At 50.2% G+C, this 15,331-nt stretch overlaps 7 protein-coding genes across 7 annotated transcripts; 4 read left to right on the top strand and 3 right to left on the bottom strand.

Moving 5' to 3' along the window:
• The first annotated feature begins 43 nt into the window (after positions 1-43).
• Positions 44-1,844, top strand: BDV14DRAFT_178309 (uncharacterized protein). The gene has a single exon (XM_073769558.1). The coding sequence runs from the start codon at positions 74-76 to the stop codon at positions 1,505-1,507; it is 1,434 nt and encodes a 477-aa protein (XP_073625398.1). The 5' UTR covers positions 44-73; the 3' UTR covers positions 1,508-1,844.
• Positions 1,845-1,896: 52 nt separating this feature from the next.
• On the top strand, positions 1,897-2,541 carry BDV14DRAFT_178310 (uncharacterized protein). The gene is made up of 3 exons (XM_073769559.1): positions 1,897-2,040; positions 2,099-2,318; positions 2,391-2,541. The coding sequence occupies exon 2, from the start codon at positions 2,102-2,104 to the stop codon at positions 2,306-2,308; it is 207 nt and encodes a 68-aa protein (XP_073625399.1). The 5' UTR covers positions 1,897-2,040; positions 2,099-2,101; the 3' UTR covers positions 2,309-2,318; positions 2,391-2,541.
• A 387-nt stretch (positions 2,542-2,928) lies between these two features.
• BDV14DRAFT_202770 (kinase-like domain-containing protein) lies at positions 2,929-4,519 on the top strand (the record flags this gene model as incomplete). Its single annotated transcript, XM_073774121.1, has 2 exons — positions 2,929-3,166; positions 3,219-4,519. 2 exons carry the CDS (start codon positions 2,929-2,931, stop codon positions 4,517-4,519), a joined length of 1,539 nt encoding a protein of 512 aa, XP_073625400.1.
• Positions 4,520-5,806: 1,287 nt separating this feature from the next.
• BDV14DRAFT_202771 (uncharacterized protein) lies at positions 5,807-6,499 on the top strand (the record flags this gene model as incomplete). Its single annotated transcript, XM_073774122.1, has 1 exon — positions 5,807-6,499. One exon carries the CDS (start codon positions 5,807-5,809, stop codon positions 6,497-6,499), a length of 693 nt encoding a protein of 230 aa, XP_073625401.1.
• Positions 6,500-7,934: 1,435 nt separating this feature from the next.
• Positions 7,935-8,871, bottom strand: BDV14DRAFT_202772 (uncharacterized protein; the record flags this gene model as incomplete). Its single annotated transcript, XM_073774123.1, has 3 exons — positions 7,935-8,395; positions 8,470-8,659; positions 8,707-8,871. The coding sequence occupies 3 exons, from the start codon at positions 8,869-8,871 to the stop codon at positions 7,935-7,937; spliced, it is 816 nt and encodes a 271-aa protein (XP_073625402.1).
• Positions 8,872-9,348: 477 nt separating this feature from the next.
• On the bottom strand, positions 9,349-12,472 carry BDV14DRAFT_210590 (Hsp70 family protein; the record flags this gene model as incomplete). Its single annotated transcript, XM_073775934.1, has 9 exons — positions 11,767-12,472; positions 11,583-11,688; positions 11,145-11,496; positions 10,700-11,079; positions 10,538-10,640; positions 10,341-10,465; positions 10,065-10,278; positions 9,512-10,009; positions 9,349-9,441 (listed from the first exon to the last, which is right to left on the bottom strand). Exons 1-9 carry the CDS (start codon positions 11,825-11,827, stop codon positions 9,349-9,351), a joined length of 1,932 nt encoding a protein of 643 aa, XP_073625403.1. The 5' UTR covers positions 11,828-12,472.
• Positions 12,473-15,122, bottom strand: BDV14DRAFT_106147 (Zn(II)2Cys6 transcription factor). The gene is made up of 6 exons (XM_073765586.1): positions 14,752-15,122; positions 14,101-14,706; positions 13,886-14,046; positions 13,667-13,837; positions 13,281-13,622; positions 12,473-13,234 (listed from the first exon to the last, which is right to left on the bottom strand). The coding sequence occupies exons 1-6, from the start codon at positions 14,881-14,883 to the stop codon at positions 12,655-12,657; spliced, it is 1,992 nt and encodes a 663-aa protein (XP_073625404.1). The 5' UTR covers positions 14,884-15,122; the 3' UTR covers positions 12,473-12,654.
• Positions 15,123-15,331: the final 209 nt, after the last annotated feature.

Below are 15,331 nucleotides of genomic sequence, written 5' to 3' on the forward strand. Positions count from 1 at the left end.
CAGTCCAACTTACGCGCCCCCGCTTTCAGACCTGTCACCTTATCACACCTTTCTGTATACCTTCCAGTTCCAAATGTGTGACGCCACTCCTGGCCGTCAATGGCAGCAGGTCAGGCATTACACCGACCATCTAGGTTATCCTGTCGTTCTGGAACAGCGGGTCGAGCTTGATTGGGAGCCTGAGGCCGTGTTCATGGTCCCCATCCAGGTCTACAGTCTTTTCCCTTTGGAAGAAAATCACGAGACACTACGCGATTACCTGCTCGGCTCTTTCGACGAAAACTCTGAGAACGTACCTTTATTTGAATTCTACTCTTATATTCCCCCAAATATGTACGCCTGCATTAACCACAATCGGCGCGAAATTGCACACCGCAAGCAGCAGCACCGAGTGGGGGTGCCTAACCCACCCCCTCTCATTCCCCAGTTTCTGGAATTATATCATGAGCATCCCATGGGCTGTTGTATCCTATTGACCTCCCAGAGCTATCGACTTGGCTACGTCCAGGATAGTGACAAATACATTGAAGTCGGAGAGGGCCCAAGTGTTCTTTGGTTCACGTGCTCTTTCTCAAGCACCCGAGCAGAGCCTGATGAGTTGCAACGCAAGTCTTCTGCAATGTACCCAGCATATGGAGAGATCCATCCAGAAGCCTTAGAGCTATCCATCGAGCTCAGCGGAAATCAAGAGTTTGTCCCCGAAACAGTCTACAATTACATGTTTGAACGCGCATCGGAAATGGGGCTCGAGTCTCGGTCACTCGAATATGCAATGGACGTTGATGAGGGCGAGCATCCCTTTTCGCCGCCGCTCCAAGAAGATGAGATACGCCTCCATTTGCACAAACAGGGTACCGCTCGAGGTTATAAACTCGGCGATGCTTTTCAAGTTTCGCGTGATGGCACCATCCTTACCGTCACCAATACTCAGGATGGCACTCAGCCAGATATCCAATACGCGGTCTATGCATCCTTCCTAAGTCACCTCACTGAGAATACTGCATCGGATCTCATCGAACCCACAGCGCGGCTGTTCACCGCTGCCATTGCGTCTCACCTGCCAACCTCCCAGTCCATAACCCTTAAATTCTGCACTCCGGACTCCAACAGCTGGGGCGCCATTCTTCCCGCCCACACCAAGGCTTTCGGCGCGCACGGCTGCGATCTCCCCACAGGCGCCGTGCGTACCTTTTCCAGAGACCCATCTGAGAACGAGCCAGTTATGGAGTATCGCGTTTCGCCACAGATGCGTCGGGACTCAATTGACACCGCGAGAGCGCAATTGAGAGATCCGTACCGCGTTTTCGCAGTTGTGTTGGACCGACCAAACTTCCTTGATGAGGCCGGTGTTTACTTCTTCATGGCGGACATCGATAAGAGCTCACGGGGACAGTATGATGAGGGAGGGACGGATCTGGAAGTTTGGCGCTGTACTTCTGATATGGCTCTTATTGCGCGGCGGCTGGCGATGCTGGTCGTTGAGGAGGATGATGGGACTGTGCAGTAGATTGATTGTGAGAAGCCGGATATGAGTGATGAAGTGATGACTTACTTAAATTGAATTTGCGTTTTTCTTTTTCATACATTGCACGTTTTTTCTTGTTTGTGGAATCTGAAACACATTTCTTAAGCCCGGCTATCGGGTATTTGGTTCATCTGATCCAAGCCAGATATAGCGGATTGAGACTCTTGAGGTGGCCGCGAGGTATAGAGAACCATAATGGCTGGTCGACCCCAGCAGGATACTTCAGTGAGCAGAGACAGTTGCAGGATCGAAGAGCAAGTTTCTGATTCAAAGCATTTTCACTAAGTGTGAATGGGTGGGGTGCCTGGTCTGTCTGCAGGTCACAAGGTTGCTTCTTCTATCATTCACTGCGGCCTTCTATGCTAGCTAGTAAACAACACTTCTCTCCTCTCTCCCACCCAACCTCTCTTTATCTCTCCATCATCGACCTACCCACCACTCCACAAACAGTCAAATCAAGCAGTCTACATATCATCAAACAACATTTACACACAGCAGCCAATCCAAACACCGCAGTGAGTCCAAGCCTAGCTGGGAGTGATGGATCTCAACACTAACACAAACAAACACTAGAACATGTGCCAGCTCATGAAGGCCAAGTTTAGGCACCTCTGCGGCCACCGTACCAGCCAGGACCGCCTCATGGAGCTCGACGGCTGCAAAAACTGCGGCATCGTCAAGAGGATCTCACACCTGGGTGAAACCAGAACCAGAGGCCCCTGCGATGAGTGTATCAACAACCGCGTCTGGGTGAACAGAAGTGGGAAGTGGGAGCGCTTCTAGGCTGCTGCTGGTGAGTACGACACCTGTGATAACCTGGCATTTTGCATTTTGACCGTGGACTAATCCTGTTGGCCTTTGACAGAATCTACCTGATCGACGACGGTCTGAACCTTGATGTACTTCTGGCGATACGAATCTTGGACAGGCGTCTATCTACTTCATTGATATCAACCGAACCCTCACGAATCTACGGGAATAAAATATTTGGAGAGGCGTCTATTGGGAAGTGGGTGGATGGCGTTTGGTTTATTTTGGCAGGGAGAGACAAGAATGGGTAGATTGAATACAGCCTCATCATACTTTTAGCAGAATTGATATCGCTTGCCTACTGGTGTTGGGGCCCAATCTGCGTAGTATTACAGCCTTTGGCTTAGACTCTGCAGGATTGTAATGGGCAGCTCTCCTTAAGATGGATCCTGTGAGGGGAAAGTGCTTTCTATGACTCCCAAAACAAACAAAAAAATAGAATTCATGGAAGAGACATCCTCTCCCTCAGGCACGTGCCCATACCTAACGCTTGTGTTACGTCGCCATCATATTTATTAGTTTCTCTCCTTCCTCTTCTTTCTACCATTTCCATCAACCAGTTCGTTTTTTCTGTTTTCACGCAGATTTTGATGATGGAGACCAAGAAGCAGTTCCCCGGTGTCAATTGGATCTGGAGAGGCGCCATTTCCTTCGTCTACGAGGCGCACCCCGACATCGTGGTCAAGGTACCTAAGCCGCAAGAATACGCGAGAGACCAGTTCGATCATGAATTGAAAGTCTACGATGTCCTGTCCAAGCACAAGCCGTGCCCCTACCTAGTTCAATGCTTTCACTATTCGAATGATGGTATTTTCCTCGAGTACATGACAGGTATTTTTTCATCCATGTCGGCTGTCTAAACCATCAGCTAACATTCAAGAAGACGCTTGTTTGTCTCTGAGACTCCAGGATCACCAGACGAAGTATGGTCATACAGCGATCGTCGAAAAAGTCAACAAATACGAGCCGCTTGCCCTCCGCCTCCGCTGGATGAACGACCTCGCCCAAGCCGCCGCATTCCTCGAATCCATCGGTCTCGTTCATGGCGATCTTCGCCCTGAGAACGTGCTTCTCAGTCGCGATCAGATCAAGCTTACAGACTTCGATAATACCGTCGAGATTGGGACCGTCGAAGATATGTGCACCGAGCCCTACGGAAGAAACTTGAACGAGGACGAAGCCGATCTAGGCGAGCCGGGCACCCCGGGTATTCTCGGAGCTCGCACCGAGCAGTTCGCACTGGGCGGGTTGTACTACTTCATCAACTACGGCTTCGAGATGTACAGCGATCAGCTTCTTGCAGAGAATGAGGATGATCACGACGATAAAGTTGGCGAGTTGCTTCAGGCTAAAAAATTCCCTGCCCTGAACGGTGACCTGGCGATTGACACTGTTATCCTCATGTGCTGGCATAACAAGTACAATACCATTTCTGAGGTTGCGAAGCACACGGGCCATCTTCTGAACACTCAATCCTACTACGAATCCCTCGCGAAGAAGTCAGACAGCGACACTATCGCCGATGAAGGTAACGAAAGCTTCGAACCGTCGAAGAGTGATGCCCACAAACTGGAATCCGCCGACGCTATGATCGTTGAACGTGATGCAACCGAAGATGATACAGAAGATAACGTAGTGCTTGAAGAAATGCCTCTTAAGGCCGAAATGATGAGTCCGTGCGCTGGCAAGATTGAAGAAACAACGAATGGGACTAAATCCAGCACGGAAGAGGGCACCTCTATCGGAGCATCGGAGGATGGAGCCAGTGAGAAAGAAACACCTGTGGAAGGATCGACCCAGAACGGCTCCGACGAGGAAAGAGCGCTTGGTACCTCACACAATACGGAAGGAGATATAAACGGTCATACTCAAACCAATGAGGAAGAAACGACTCACGACAGACAGGAGCAGGAAGGAGAGAACGGTGTTACGCCTGCTGAGGAAGGGGCTGCTGAGGCCCGTGAGCAAACCAAGGAAAGAGCGAATCAGGCCATGGAAGACCTCCAAGAAGGCGACAGCGGCATTGATATGACAGTCGACAATTCAGCGGTTGCTTCGGAATCAAAAAAGGCATTGTGCCAGGACCTGGAGAAACGCGGACTGCTCAAGCTTCTGTGCTCTGGTACCCCTGATGAGTTGGGCTTCGGGCTTATGTGGTACCGCCGCCGCAAGTCTGTCAGATAATGTGAGGCTGACGGCAAAGTACTGATGATGATGGTCTTGGGTGACTTGCGAACCCCAGTACAGTCAATCGACTAGCGAATCATCAGAAGCCGTTCTCAGCCAGGTCTAATCGCCATTTTTGAAAGACTTATCCAGCAACGGCACGTTCGTCAATGATGCGATGGTATTAGTTGCTGTACCTAGAGATAAAATAACTTGTCTTCGACAACGAAAAGGATGATTTTCTTGCTCTACATAGGTACGATAGTACAGCGTACTACATAAATATGCCATTTTCATTCCACAAGACGTCCAGTAATGCTATGAATTCCGGTCCACCGGCTTCACTTTAACCCATCAACATGAGCCACACAGTGGCGACCAAAGCATCCTGTAGTAAAATAGTACTCTCAGCCCAGCTCAGCGCCGATCATCTGTCCGAGTCCGCAACGACTATTTATCATCCTCGACCTCTCACGTCTAAATGTGGCAATTTAATGGTTTGTAAGGCCCCAGTGTCTGTACTCAAGTAACGCGGTATACGATAGTTGACGAGACATCAATGTTCACAGCTTTCGGGAAAAGCAGCACAACGCCCAGTTGGTTCGGCTGTAGACGTTGACCAGGTTTGCTAAGTTCCTCGGGCTAGCCAGGGACGTCTAGAGCAACTGACTTCGCATCGCTCACAGAATAAGTGCTTCGATCATTGTTCCCTGTTCGTTTCTCCTTGCTGTATCTGGGCTGAAACGGAACCATCTATGGGACTCAGACGGTGTTGGGCTATATCTCAAAACTGACCGTCGGGTTTCCTGTTGCTAGTGTCATTCTCCTGTCTATTCGATGGTTATACTGTTAGCATATAGTATTGCAGTGAGAGGTATGAGTCTAGATAATTTCCGTGAATTGAGAGGACAAAACACCAGGATAGTGGACGAAGGAAAAGTGACACCTTTTGCTGCTGCAGTGCGAAGATGGGAGAACGAAAGTTATGAATCGGTGACAAGACTCCCACAGTAGTCAAAGCGGATAGTGAAAGGAAGGCCCTCGGGAGTGATGCTCTGAGACCAAGAGGAGAGCGTTGAAGGAATGAAGAGTGGGGAGATGTGTGCTATTCTCCTCCAGCTGTTTTCTACCCTCTCCATCCTCTGCTCTTACTCTTCCTCCCTGCGCAAACCTACCTTACTTACCCATCGACACAAGAACAACATTCCCTAGGCGATCCAATCCACCCTCTTCACCCAGTGCTTAAAAAATCGTATTCTGATTGACAAACTGTCTCAATATAGAGCCCGAGCCGCCTCGTTCAGCATGAGCGACCCTAACACCATGGAGGTCATTGATGCAAACAACACCTCAACCAACGGCCCCGTCGCAGCCCCTGTCGAAGACGCTCAACACTCAACCACCGGTTACACCGGATGCCAAAAGCTCACAAAAATATATCTCGAACAGGCTATCAGTGATTACGACATTATCCCGGACGGTGAATTTGTCGCTGTATCAATGAAGAACAAAGACAGCGAAGACGAGATACGCATCTTTTCCAAGAACACCCGTCAGTGCGTTGAGACGATCACCTTTCAGGACGGCGGCATAAACGACATACAACTTGGACCTAGCTCGTCAAGCCTCGGCCGCTATGTCCTCGTGTCGATATCCTTCAGATGGATCAGACTGTGGTACCTTGACGAGAAAGCGAAACGCAATATTGCCGCCAAATCCATTGCTCAACTGATGAACCCCCACCCTAGTCGCTGCTACGATGAATTTCATAGCAAGACGGGAGCTCTAATCCAAGACGGAAGCCTCTTGGTCTATATGGCTTCTGGCTCCTCGGTACACAAACGAAACTCCATTGAGGTCTGGGATGCCCAAAGAAGGCGCCGTTGCCGGGCGATTTATTGCCCTTCCATCATCTCGCCTCACTATACGTGTTTCGTCACAGACGGTATACTTGGAGAGACCGCAGCCATCAGTCTCGATTACACGTTGCTAGCGTGATGCAGCCCTGACGAGAAGACTGTTGGAATATGGGATGTTCGAAGTGCGAAATGCATAAGCATCATCAAGGTTGCCGACATAAAGTTTGACATCGGCCTCTTCTCCCTTGAGTCAAAGCACGTCGTCCTCCGAAGCTCGCCCGATGGAAGCAGAATGAGGATACACAAATTCACTACCGGTCGCACTCTTATCGGGCCATTCGTTGAATTACAAGGATCCCCCGATTCAATCACCTGGAGTACGAACGGGGACCTCCTTGCTGTCCTGCACGGTAGAGGCAGCACTGCTTGCGTAATCCTGCTGGGCCCAATGAGTGGGAACAAGATAGGAAATTTTGATATCGACGTTGATCCTAGCACCCGATTCAACGGCCATCCCCTGTTCGTTGACAACGGAAAAGATCTGATGCTAAAAATCCCCACGGCTACATGCGTTGATATCTATGACCCGGTTTCTTTCGCCATACATAAATTTCAAGGGATCATGGCATGTTCACACCATCGGTCTATGCTCACAACGATAATTTTCTGGTGTCTCCGGAGGACGAATACGTGACGATTCGAGGCTTGAAATAACCGTTTTCAAGGTTGCCACCTCATTGGACATCGGGGAATCATTTGAAGCATGTTCGTGGCCATACCCTGGTCTTTGGGTTCTACGCTATGTATCTAGCCCAAATACCAAGTTGACAATGGGGAATAATCAACGCTCTCTACTTTGAACTGATGCTGCTCATATCACTCATCTAAATGGATTCCCATTTCCTGGACATGCGCGTCGGTTCAACATTTAGTTTACGCTCCGCGCACCTCCCATATGCACAATCAAATGTCCAGCACGTCTTTGAATTTGCGACACCCTCACCCGCTCACGTAATAGACAACCACACATTCACCAATACCATGCACTCCTATACTATTTCCAGGATCGTTCCATCTCCGGACTTCTCCACCCGGCAAGCAACTATGCTATAACGACGCGGCTATAGTGAGCATACGTAGACTTAGACATACATATACTCTCCTGCAATAGACATGATCCTTACTACCTCCAGTTTCAGTTTCGTTTCGTCTCTTTTCGGTTCGGTTCGTTTATATCCTGTGATTCCGGATGGTTGAATCTAGTATATATGCTTCCGTTTCAACTCAGTCGAGGATAAATTTTCGGGGAACTCGCATTCGGGATCCAAATGGTGTTGAGGTTCGGTATCGTGGCATTGGGATGGGTCGGATTATAGGTTATGGTTTCTTTGCTCTTTTGCGGCCCCGTTATTTCATTCCTGTCTTATTATTTTGGGGAGGGAGGAAAGAGTTTGATCACAAGTTGGACGATATATTGTATGTACAATTATGCACAAATCAGCGACCAGAATTTGAACACCACGTGTATGACTCGGAGGTGCTCGACAGAAAGATAGTAGGTACCAGGTCTCTATCTACCCTACCGTCACCTTATCCATTATGCCCGCAAGGGCTTTCTTAGCTGCCACAGGCCAGTGCCGTCTAAAATCCGGCAGAAGCTCAAGAAAGACCCCTGGGCTCTGCACCAAGAGACAAACCGTGTTACCTTCGTATTTAGAGCGCCAGCCTTCCAGGTTGCACAATAGTTGTCGCGCGATATCAACCCGCTTATGTCCCAAAGCGACCTCCAGGAGATAGACCTGACTAACCCTGATGTTACTGGCCCCTTCAGCAGCACCAAGCTCGAGCAATAATTGCACTTCCTCTACACTGCCTAGAATGACAGCAAGGCGTGCAATTGTGCTCGTCCCTGCTGTAAGCGCGGCGTCGTGATCGCCCCATCTGAATCGCGCCTTTGGGTTTGCGCCATGCTCGAGGAGGAGACTCATGCAGGAGACGAAGCCCCGCGAAGTAGCGATAATGAGGAGTTCCTGTACTGTTCCGCGGTTGAATGGCCGGGGGGGTGCCGATGCAAGCTCGGATTCATACCGCATCTTAGCGCCCATGTACCTTGAAGCGACATTTGGATGAATGTCGGGTCTTGAACTTCTTTTTCGTTTGTATCTACCACGCGGTATGCGTTGTTGTTCAATTTTGCGCTTGACCGCTTCCAGGGCAAGGGATTCCGGTGCAGACCAAACAATCGCTTCGGTGGGTTGATGCTTATGTATGAGTCGGCGGATGGCGATATTCCAGGTTCCTGATATACAATTAGTCTCAATCTCACTGCTCGACCGAATGACATACGACAAACACCCAAATATTGCCCATAAGTCCGTTTCCATCGCGCACAGCGTCTTCGTTCGCGCCTTGGACATGCAGGGGGGTGTTCTCTTTGAGGCAAGGGAAGTCGGGACAGAGAGCTTCAAGGACGTATTCTTGTATCTCAAAGGGTATATCGTTCCAAGGCATATTCAATGTGCGACTTCTCTAAGCAGTCGACACCTCGTATTGCGGATTTGCGCGAGGTTGGTTGTCTGGGATGGTTGAGATTGAGGTCGATCTGGGAAGTTGAGGTCGGTGAAACCGAATTGCTGGGATCCAATGCGAGCTCACCATACCAAGTTAGCGGCACTGCCATTATCCAATCATGGTTGTGTTGTCGCCCCTGCTAAGCCTTCTGAAATTCCTTCCAGCCCTTCATATGGGCTATGTGGAAATAGTGGGCGTGGTCAGATGGAATATCCATGATAATTTCGCGGGTTGTTCGAGGGGGTTGAAGGTCGAGGAAATAGGCGCAATGGTTAGAGTCGATGTTATGTACCACTCTAAATAGGCCTCCATCGCTCCTTCTCATTCTATATATGCGCGGATATCATGGACAAAAGGCAGGTGCGATGAGCTGGTCGGTGCCAGTGATCTTATTGATTATGCTACTCGTGATAAGACCTAACTTGTGCTGTACTGCACCTGTGCTGTATCACCAGGTAGCTCGATTCGTTCCGTCGCGTCGCCGCCTATTTCAGGGACGACAGTATGCCTCTGTACATGCCCTGGTGTTTGACGTTGTGGCGGTACTTTTAGTGATACCATTGCTGCGGCTGAGTCCTACCCCCATCATCCGGCATTCTTTCCGATAAGTTCTTTCCCACCGAAACTTGACCGGGTCTTTCGCGATTCCAGGTAACTCTGGTTTCGAGGAGAAGCCACCACCAGGGTCCGGCGACATTCCCAAAGTCGAGATAGAAGCATTAGGACTCGCTTTGCTAGTCCCACCAGCCGACCGTCCTCCAACCCTCGTCCCATCCTTAGTAGTCACTAAGAACTCCAAATTAGCCTGCTCAACAACCAAGCGTACAATAACGGTAACCATAAAATACACGGGGCCGCGGTTATACCACCGATGATTTTTCGGCTTTTTCTCGAAGGCAGCGGTATCAACCTCAATCTCGCAGATCAGTTTTGCGTCGGGGGATCGCATGCTGCGCGGTAAGGTTTCTGGTGGCGATTGGGACATTACTATCTGTGCGACAAAGGGGTTGGATAGGTTTCTGGGAGATATTTTTTCGGGAAAGGATTGGCTAAGGCCTATTCTGGGGATGAGGTCACCCTGCGCTTTACATTAGTATCACACCATACTTTGGTAGATGTTCAGCAAGACGCACCTTGCGCACAATCCATTCAATCTGGTTAACAGCATACGTCTTCCCGTTTCGTTCATCGTACCGAGTCAGTTCGCCGATATGTTTCTTGGGGTCGTATACCCAGTCGACGATCACGCCGTAGCTGACGGAGCTGTAGAGATGGTTGAAGACCGGTGCGTGGGATTTGAGCTGTTGCGTGCGGTTCATGACTTGGCCTTGCACTACGGCGAGTTGACTAGCAGATCGATAGCGATTTTTTTTTTGAGGCGGAAGCATCGGTGATAATAAAGGCTGTACGGTTCATCAACTGTCAACACCTTGATTCCCTCCGGGACAAGGTGAGGTGGTGTTTCATAGCGGGCTGTCAGGCACGTTCGGATGTACGGGCAGCTGCCAAAGCCGCCGGAGAGGACGAGAAAGAACTGTGCGAGAACGGTGAGCTGGTATTATCCAAAAGATGATTGATGCAGCGAGGAGGATAGACATGGACGCACGATTCTTTCACTCGGATGGCTAAGCTGTAACCTCCGAATCTGTTCATCTAGAAGCTCAAACAGATCCTCAATCTTCGCATCACAAATTGCACGAATCTCATCACTGCAATATACTAATCAGTACCGACACTTCAACGAGGTATCATTAGAACATGTACGTACCTAGAAATCCAAAGCTGCCCTTCATATATCCCCGATTCGGGAAAATACGACTCCGTCACTGCCGGCGGGAGATCAAGTTGCAGCGTCTTCTGTTCCACCCCTTGAACACCGAAAGAACACTTGAATCGCTCGAACCGGCCGGTCATCATTTGCCACGCAATGTCTTCGATTGCTACCGGTAGCGCCATCTGGAGCGGTTCGAGCTTTGCGCATATTAGTTGGTGGACGGCTAGGTCGATGAAGAATGAGCCGATTGGTTTTCTTTCGACGAAACCAAGAGAATTATAGACTGTTGGTTCCCCAGGGGCACTCGCGAGCTTGAGGACATTGACGTCCGTTGTTCCTCCACCGGCGTCGCAAACGAGGATAACGTCGTTTTTCTACGAGACGGGTTAGCCTGCACCTCTTATCGCGTCCTCAAGCACACTATATGGTAAAGGCATACCTGGTAATACAGTTCCGAAACATAAACAGCCGCAGCCTCCGCCTCCGTCAACCCAATAACTGCCCTATGCTTAGGGTCTCCAAACCTCACAGCCCCCCTCAACTCCTCCACCATCCTCGGATCTTTCCAGGTAGTCGGCACAGAAAAGACAAACTCAACCTTCATTCGCTTAAACCTCCGCAGCGTGCGCCCAAAATAGTCAATCACATACCGATAAACGCACCCAATATAATCCGTAAAGTAGCGCATCGCCTGTTCTCGCGTCGGTGCATCAGGTCGTTTATCAATGAAGTCCGGGTCGAGGTTCAATTTGAAGAATTGTTTTATGTCTTTTGAGTCGTGCGTTGTGGAGCTTGAGGGTTGGACACAACTTCCTCGCATTGGAAGCCCCATTTTATCGAGTTTGGATCGTGGATGGAATCGCAAGATGAGGGGTACAGAATGTGCGAGGGGACTTTTGTTGCGATCTGCGAGCCGACGAGGCCTGGCCAGTGCTGGATTTGTTTAGGAGCCGACCAGTTCGTGCCGTAGGAGTAGGCGACGCCTTTATGGAATCCGGGTCAGTTGGGTGGCTGAAAGAGATTGGAGAAACAGGGGGGTCGGGAGCCGAAGAGGTACGCACCTGTGTAGGTCATGCCAAAGTCGACGCCGACGACCAGGTCCGAGGGCCAGTCGGACGCCATGGCGATGCGGTAGCGCTGCCTCCCTAACGATAACAAGACTCAGCGAGCGAGATATTCAATTCCGATGCGGCTCTGACGGCTCGCAAAATGGAGGTGGTGGAGACAGCGGAGAGCGGAGGCAGATGTCAAACGTTTGATCGTTGTCTCACGTCAGGGGTCTGTCGATTTTGAGGGGCGACCAGTGGTGGCACTGCCATTCGACGAGGCTTTAGCCATCCTTTATCTAGTCGGGCAATCGTGACCCAGTGATAAAAGGGTTCTTCGAAGTCAGTGCAGAGCGAAATCGCTGAATTGTGTTTGAACTATATATTTTGAGTCGCTGGGCTGGTCTTTGTGAATGGCGCCCGAATCTCGATCGGAGAACGGCGCAACCACTGGCGCATGACGACGCGCGAAGTCCAAGTTGATCGTCGAAACGGCCGATCACCAAAGCTAGTGCGCGTTGGGGATAGCCGGGGATACATAAAAGCAAAAGCTTATGCGACAGGTCGAATGGCTTCGGTAATGAAATTTATTTCCTGGAGGATTTATTGAGATGCCAGCAGCCAGCTGAGACTTCCTCAGTCGATCAGGAAGGAACATTCTCCCAGCCATTAGCACAAGGCGCGGACGTCCTCGACATGCTGATTATTTGTCACATGGCTGACGAGTATGAGAATTTTCAAGCAACACTAATGGACCCCTTCGGTTCATTGGCTGGAGTGCTAGTGACGGCACAATACTGATAGTTTGGGTGAGTTGTGCTGCAAGTGCAGGGATTCTCTTTTTTGCGAGTGTTACTGTCGCCAATGAGGTCGCGGGTTTCTTCGCTAGGGGAATATTTGTTTTCATTTGTTTTTGGAGGTATCATCTGGAATTTTGGGATCAGAAATTGACAGGTTATCCCACTTCATCAAGAACCGGTCCATTGCCAGATCACCTGGCCGCGTTGGGCCGTTTCGGATAACCGTTTGGTAGTGTGGATAGAAACTACTAAAAGCCTCACGGTCCTTTTCACTCCAGCTCTCGGCCGCAAAGGCACTGAAGAGAGCATTCGTCTCTTCTGGAAGTAATACTTGCATTTGGTTCGCAGTAAGCTGAAGCATCCGCATGATGCCCTTGGCCAAGGGAAACCGTCTGGACAACGCACGGGCGATGATCGAAAGTTCGATAAAGGCGTTGCGATTTTCGAGCGAGTCTAAAGATCCAAGCAGGCAATAAAGACTGGTTGTTATCCACTGGATGGTGCAGGGTTCCATACGGTCAATTCCCCATCGTTCTCGGTGGAGCGCGATGAGCTGAGCAATACGCCGAGCATTTCGATGGCTCGTATCGCATGCGCAGGTGGCATGTTCAGTCTCTCCTTGTGATGTATGGTGGGACTGCAGAAACCAGAATACCTGAATCATTGTGGTATGGTAGAAAAGACTGGATGGTTAGTCCTGGAGCATGGTCAAGGAGATGTGGGCCATACTGGAGGCTGACTATATGAGGCACAACAGCAGTTTCCGCTATGAGACACGCTGGCAAGTTGGTTTGCCATCCCTGCAGTTGATGCAATACGTTATTGAGTACAATGGCTGTTTCCGAGGCGGGCAGTCGGTCTTCGACGGAATAGAACGAGCGACTTATACTGAACGCGATGGAACATAGATCGCACCAACGATCAAAAACACAATTATAATGTCCTGGTACAGGATCCGTGCCGCGCGGATAGGGTATCCATGTCTCTTTCGGGTTATCGTGGTTTATAGGAATCCGTGATCGTCGGGGAGGCTGCATGTCGATGTGTTTCATAAGGGACGCCGCGGCAGTCCTATCTTCGTTAGCATTGAAGAGCAATTGAATGCAAGAACATACGCCGCCATGCCATAGTTGCCCCAGAGTACCCGATTGGTGGTCAGTTCCTCAATCCGAATTGTTTCGTTATCAAGAGGCCTAGGTGGATGCGTAGCAGAATATTCTTCCGCGGCCCGACATGCAAGATCCAGGTACATCCAGCCAACCCGATCTTTGCCCATTAGGACGAGTCTGTCTCCGGTTAGCACCTAATCTTATATCGCTGCTTCTTCTACCCACCTTACCCACATGGCCATAAGGCCTTGAATCGTTGGGATTGTTGCAGTTGTTTCTTTTTCTGACTCCTCTTCCAGCAACCGACGTGCTTCGTTGTAGAACTGTTCGCCTCGCGACATCGGATCGTCCGGAACAGTATAGACCTCTGCATAGTCTGAGTGGTACTAATAGAACAGTTAGATCTTCACTAGTGACAGTTGGTCTGGTCGGGAACGTACACAAGACTCAGCCAGCAGTGCGTTCACCAGGAACGGCGTGCAATACTGGCTTTTTGTGTCGCCTCTCTGCATCTCTCGGATAAAGACATCCCGATCCACCCAGGCGAGAAACGGGCTGCTCCACGTAAAATACAGTGATATAATATGTGATACCAGATCATCGTCGTCGGTAACGGTAGTCCATGGTTTCGCAGGGACTCGATATAGTGGGGTATCAGCGAGCCGTCGAACGTCCAGCATCCGGCGCGGTACCCGAGGGGCCACTTCGTCCTCCTTTCCCGTCTCATCCGACCGGCGCATGAGATCCCGTTGAAGGTCGCTCAACTCTGGCGTCTGCTCAATTTCTGTCGCCGAAAAGTTCTGCTTCAAATAATCCTGCAATTCCGGCATCCCGGGATTACTTCGGATCAAATTCATCAGATTGACGAGCTGCTTGTCCTCGCTGTTGCGCATAGCATCGAATAGGCGTTCCAAGATGTCATTTGATTGCTCGAGACCTTCCAGCTTGCGCTTCTGGGGGAGCTTGCGGCGCTGGTCGGCCAATTCGTTGACGCGACATTCTATGTTGTTTGCGACGCAGTTCTGGCATGGCGGATCACCCCGACACTATCCGGGTCAATACGAGCAGGTACAACGGATAAGAGCTAGTACCTTGAGCTTCTTTCTCTTGCATTCCTCGCAAGCAGTTGTCTTGTGTTTGCGTGCGGATGTTCCTTCGACGACATTCTGGGCGTCAATGCCCGGGGCCGAAGCCGCAGTGCTTGAACCTTGGGAATTGGACATAGAAGAAGGATTACGAGGGAGATGCGCGGGGGATGAGGCTAAGAAAGAGGAAGAAAGTCCAGTTGGAGACGGTGTGTAGCAGATAGCTTAGCCCGGAAAAATGTCCCACCAGGAAAATACAGCCAGTTTTATCATGGCAGCAGGAGTGAAACGCGTCCCAGCACAGAATGAGGAATAGAAAGCAGAGGCCAATGAGACGTGAGACAGACAGCGACTCAGAGGGAGCAGGTCAGAGCAGGTCGGAGCAGGTCAGAAAGACTCTTGCGTTCCTGCCGGTTAGCCAGTCCGGCCAATGGGATCCCGTGACCTGATTATACACTCACCCAACCCAGCTAGCGCCTCTCTACCTTCAGGAAGTCTTCTCCTACCACTACTCTGCCTTATTTTTCAGCTTCACCTTCAGCTTCACCTTCAGCTTCGGTTCCCAGATCATTGCTCGCTGATTGTT

The sequence above is a fragment of the Aspergillus stella-maris genome (assembly GCF_047715825.1).
Source record: "Aspergillus stella-maris strain CBS 113639 unplaced genomic scaffold BDV14scaffold_51, whole genome shotgun sequence".
Taxonomy (NCBI): Eukaryota; Fungi; Ascomycota; class Eurotiomycetes; order Eurotiales; family Aspergillaceae; genus Aspergillus; species Aspergillus stella-maris.

Bases quoted from the DNA above. Each gene is read 5' to 3' on its own strand.
- BDV14DRAFT_178309 (XM_073769558.1), top strand. From the start codon at position 74: ATGTGTGACGCCACTCCTGGCCGTCAATGGCAGCAGGTCAGGCATTAC.
- BDV14DRAFT_178310 (XM_073769559.1), top strand. From the start codon at position 2,102: ATGTGCCAGCTCATGAAGGCCAAGTTTAGGCACCTCTGCGGCCACCGT.
- BDV14DRAFT_106147 (XM_073765586.1), bottom strand. From the start codon at position 14,883: ATGTCCAATTCCCAAGGTTCAAGCACTGCGGCTTCGGCCCCGGGCATT. The intron at 13,838-13,885 runs GTGGGTAGAAGA...AACCGGAGACAG, and splicing joins CTTATGGCCATGTGGGTAAG to ACTCGTCCTAATGGGCAAAG. The intron at 13,235-13,280 runs GTATGGCCCACA...CTAACCATCCAG, and splicing joins CCTCATATAGTCAGCCTCCA to TCTTTTCTACCATACCACAA.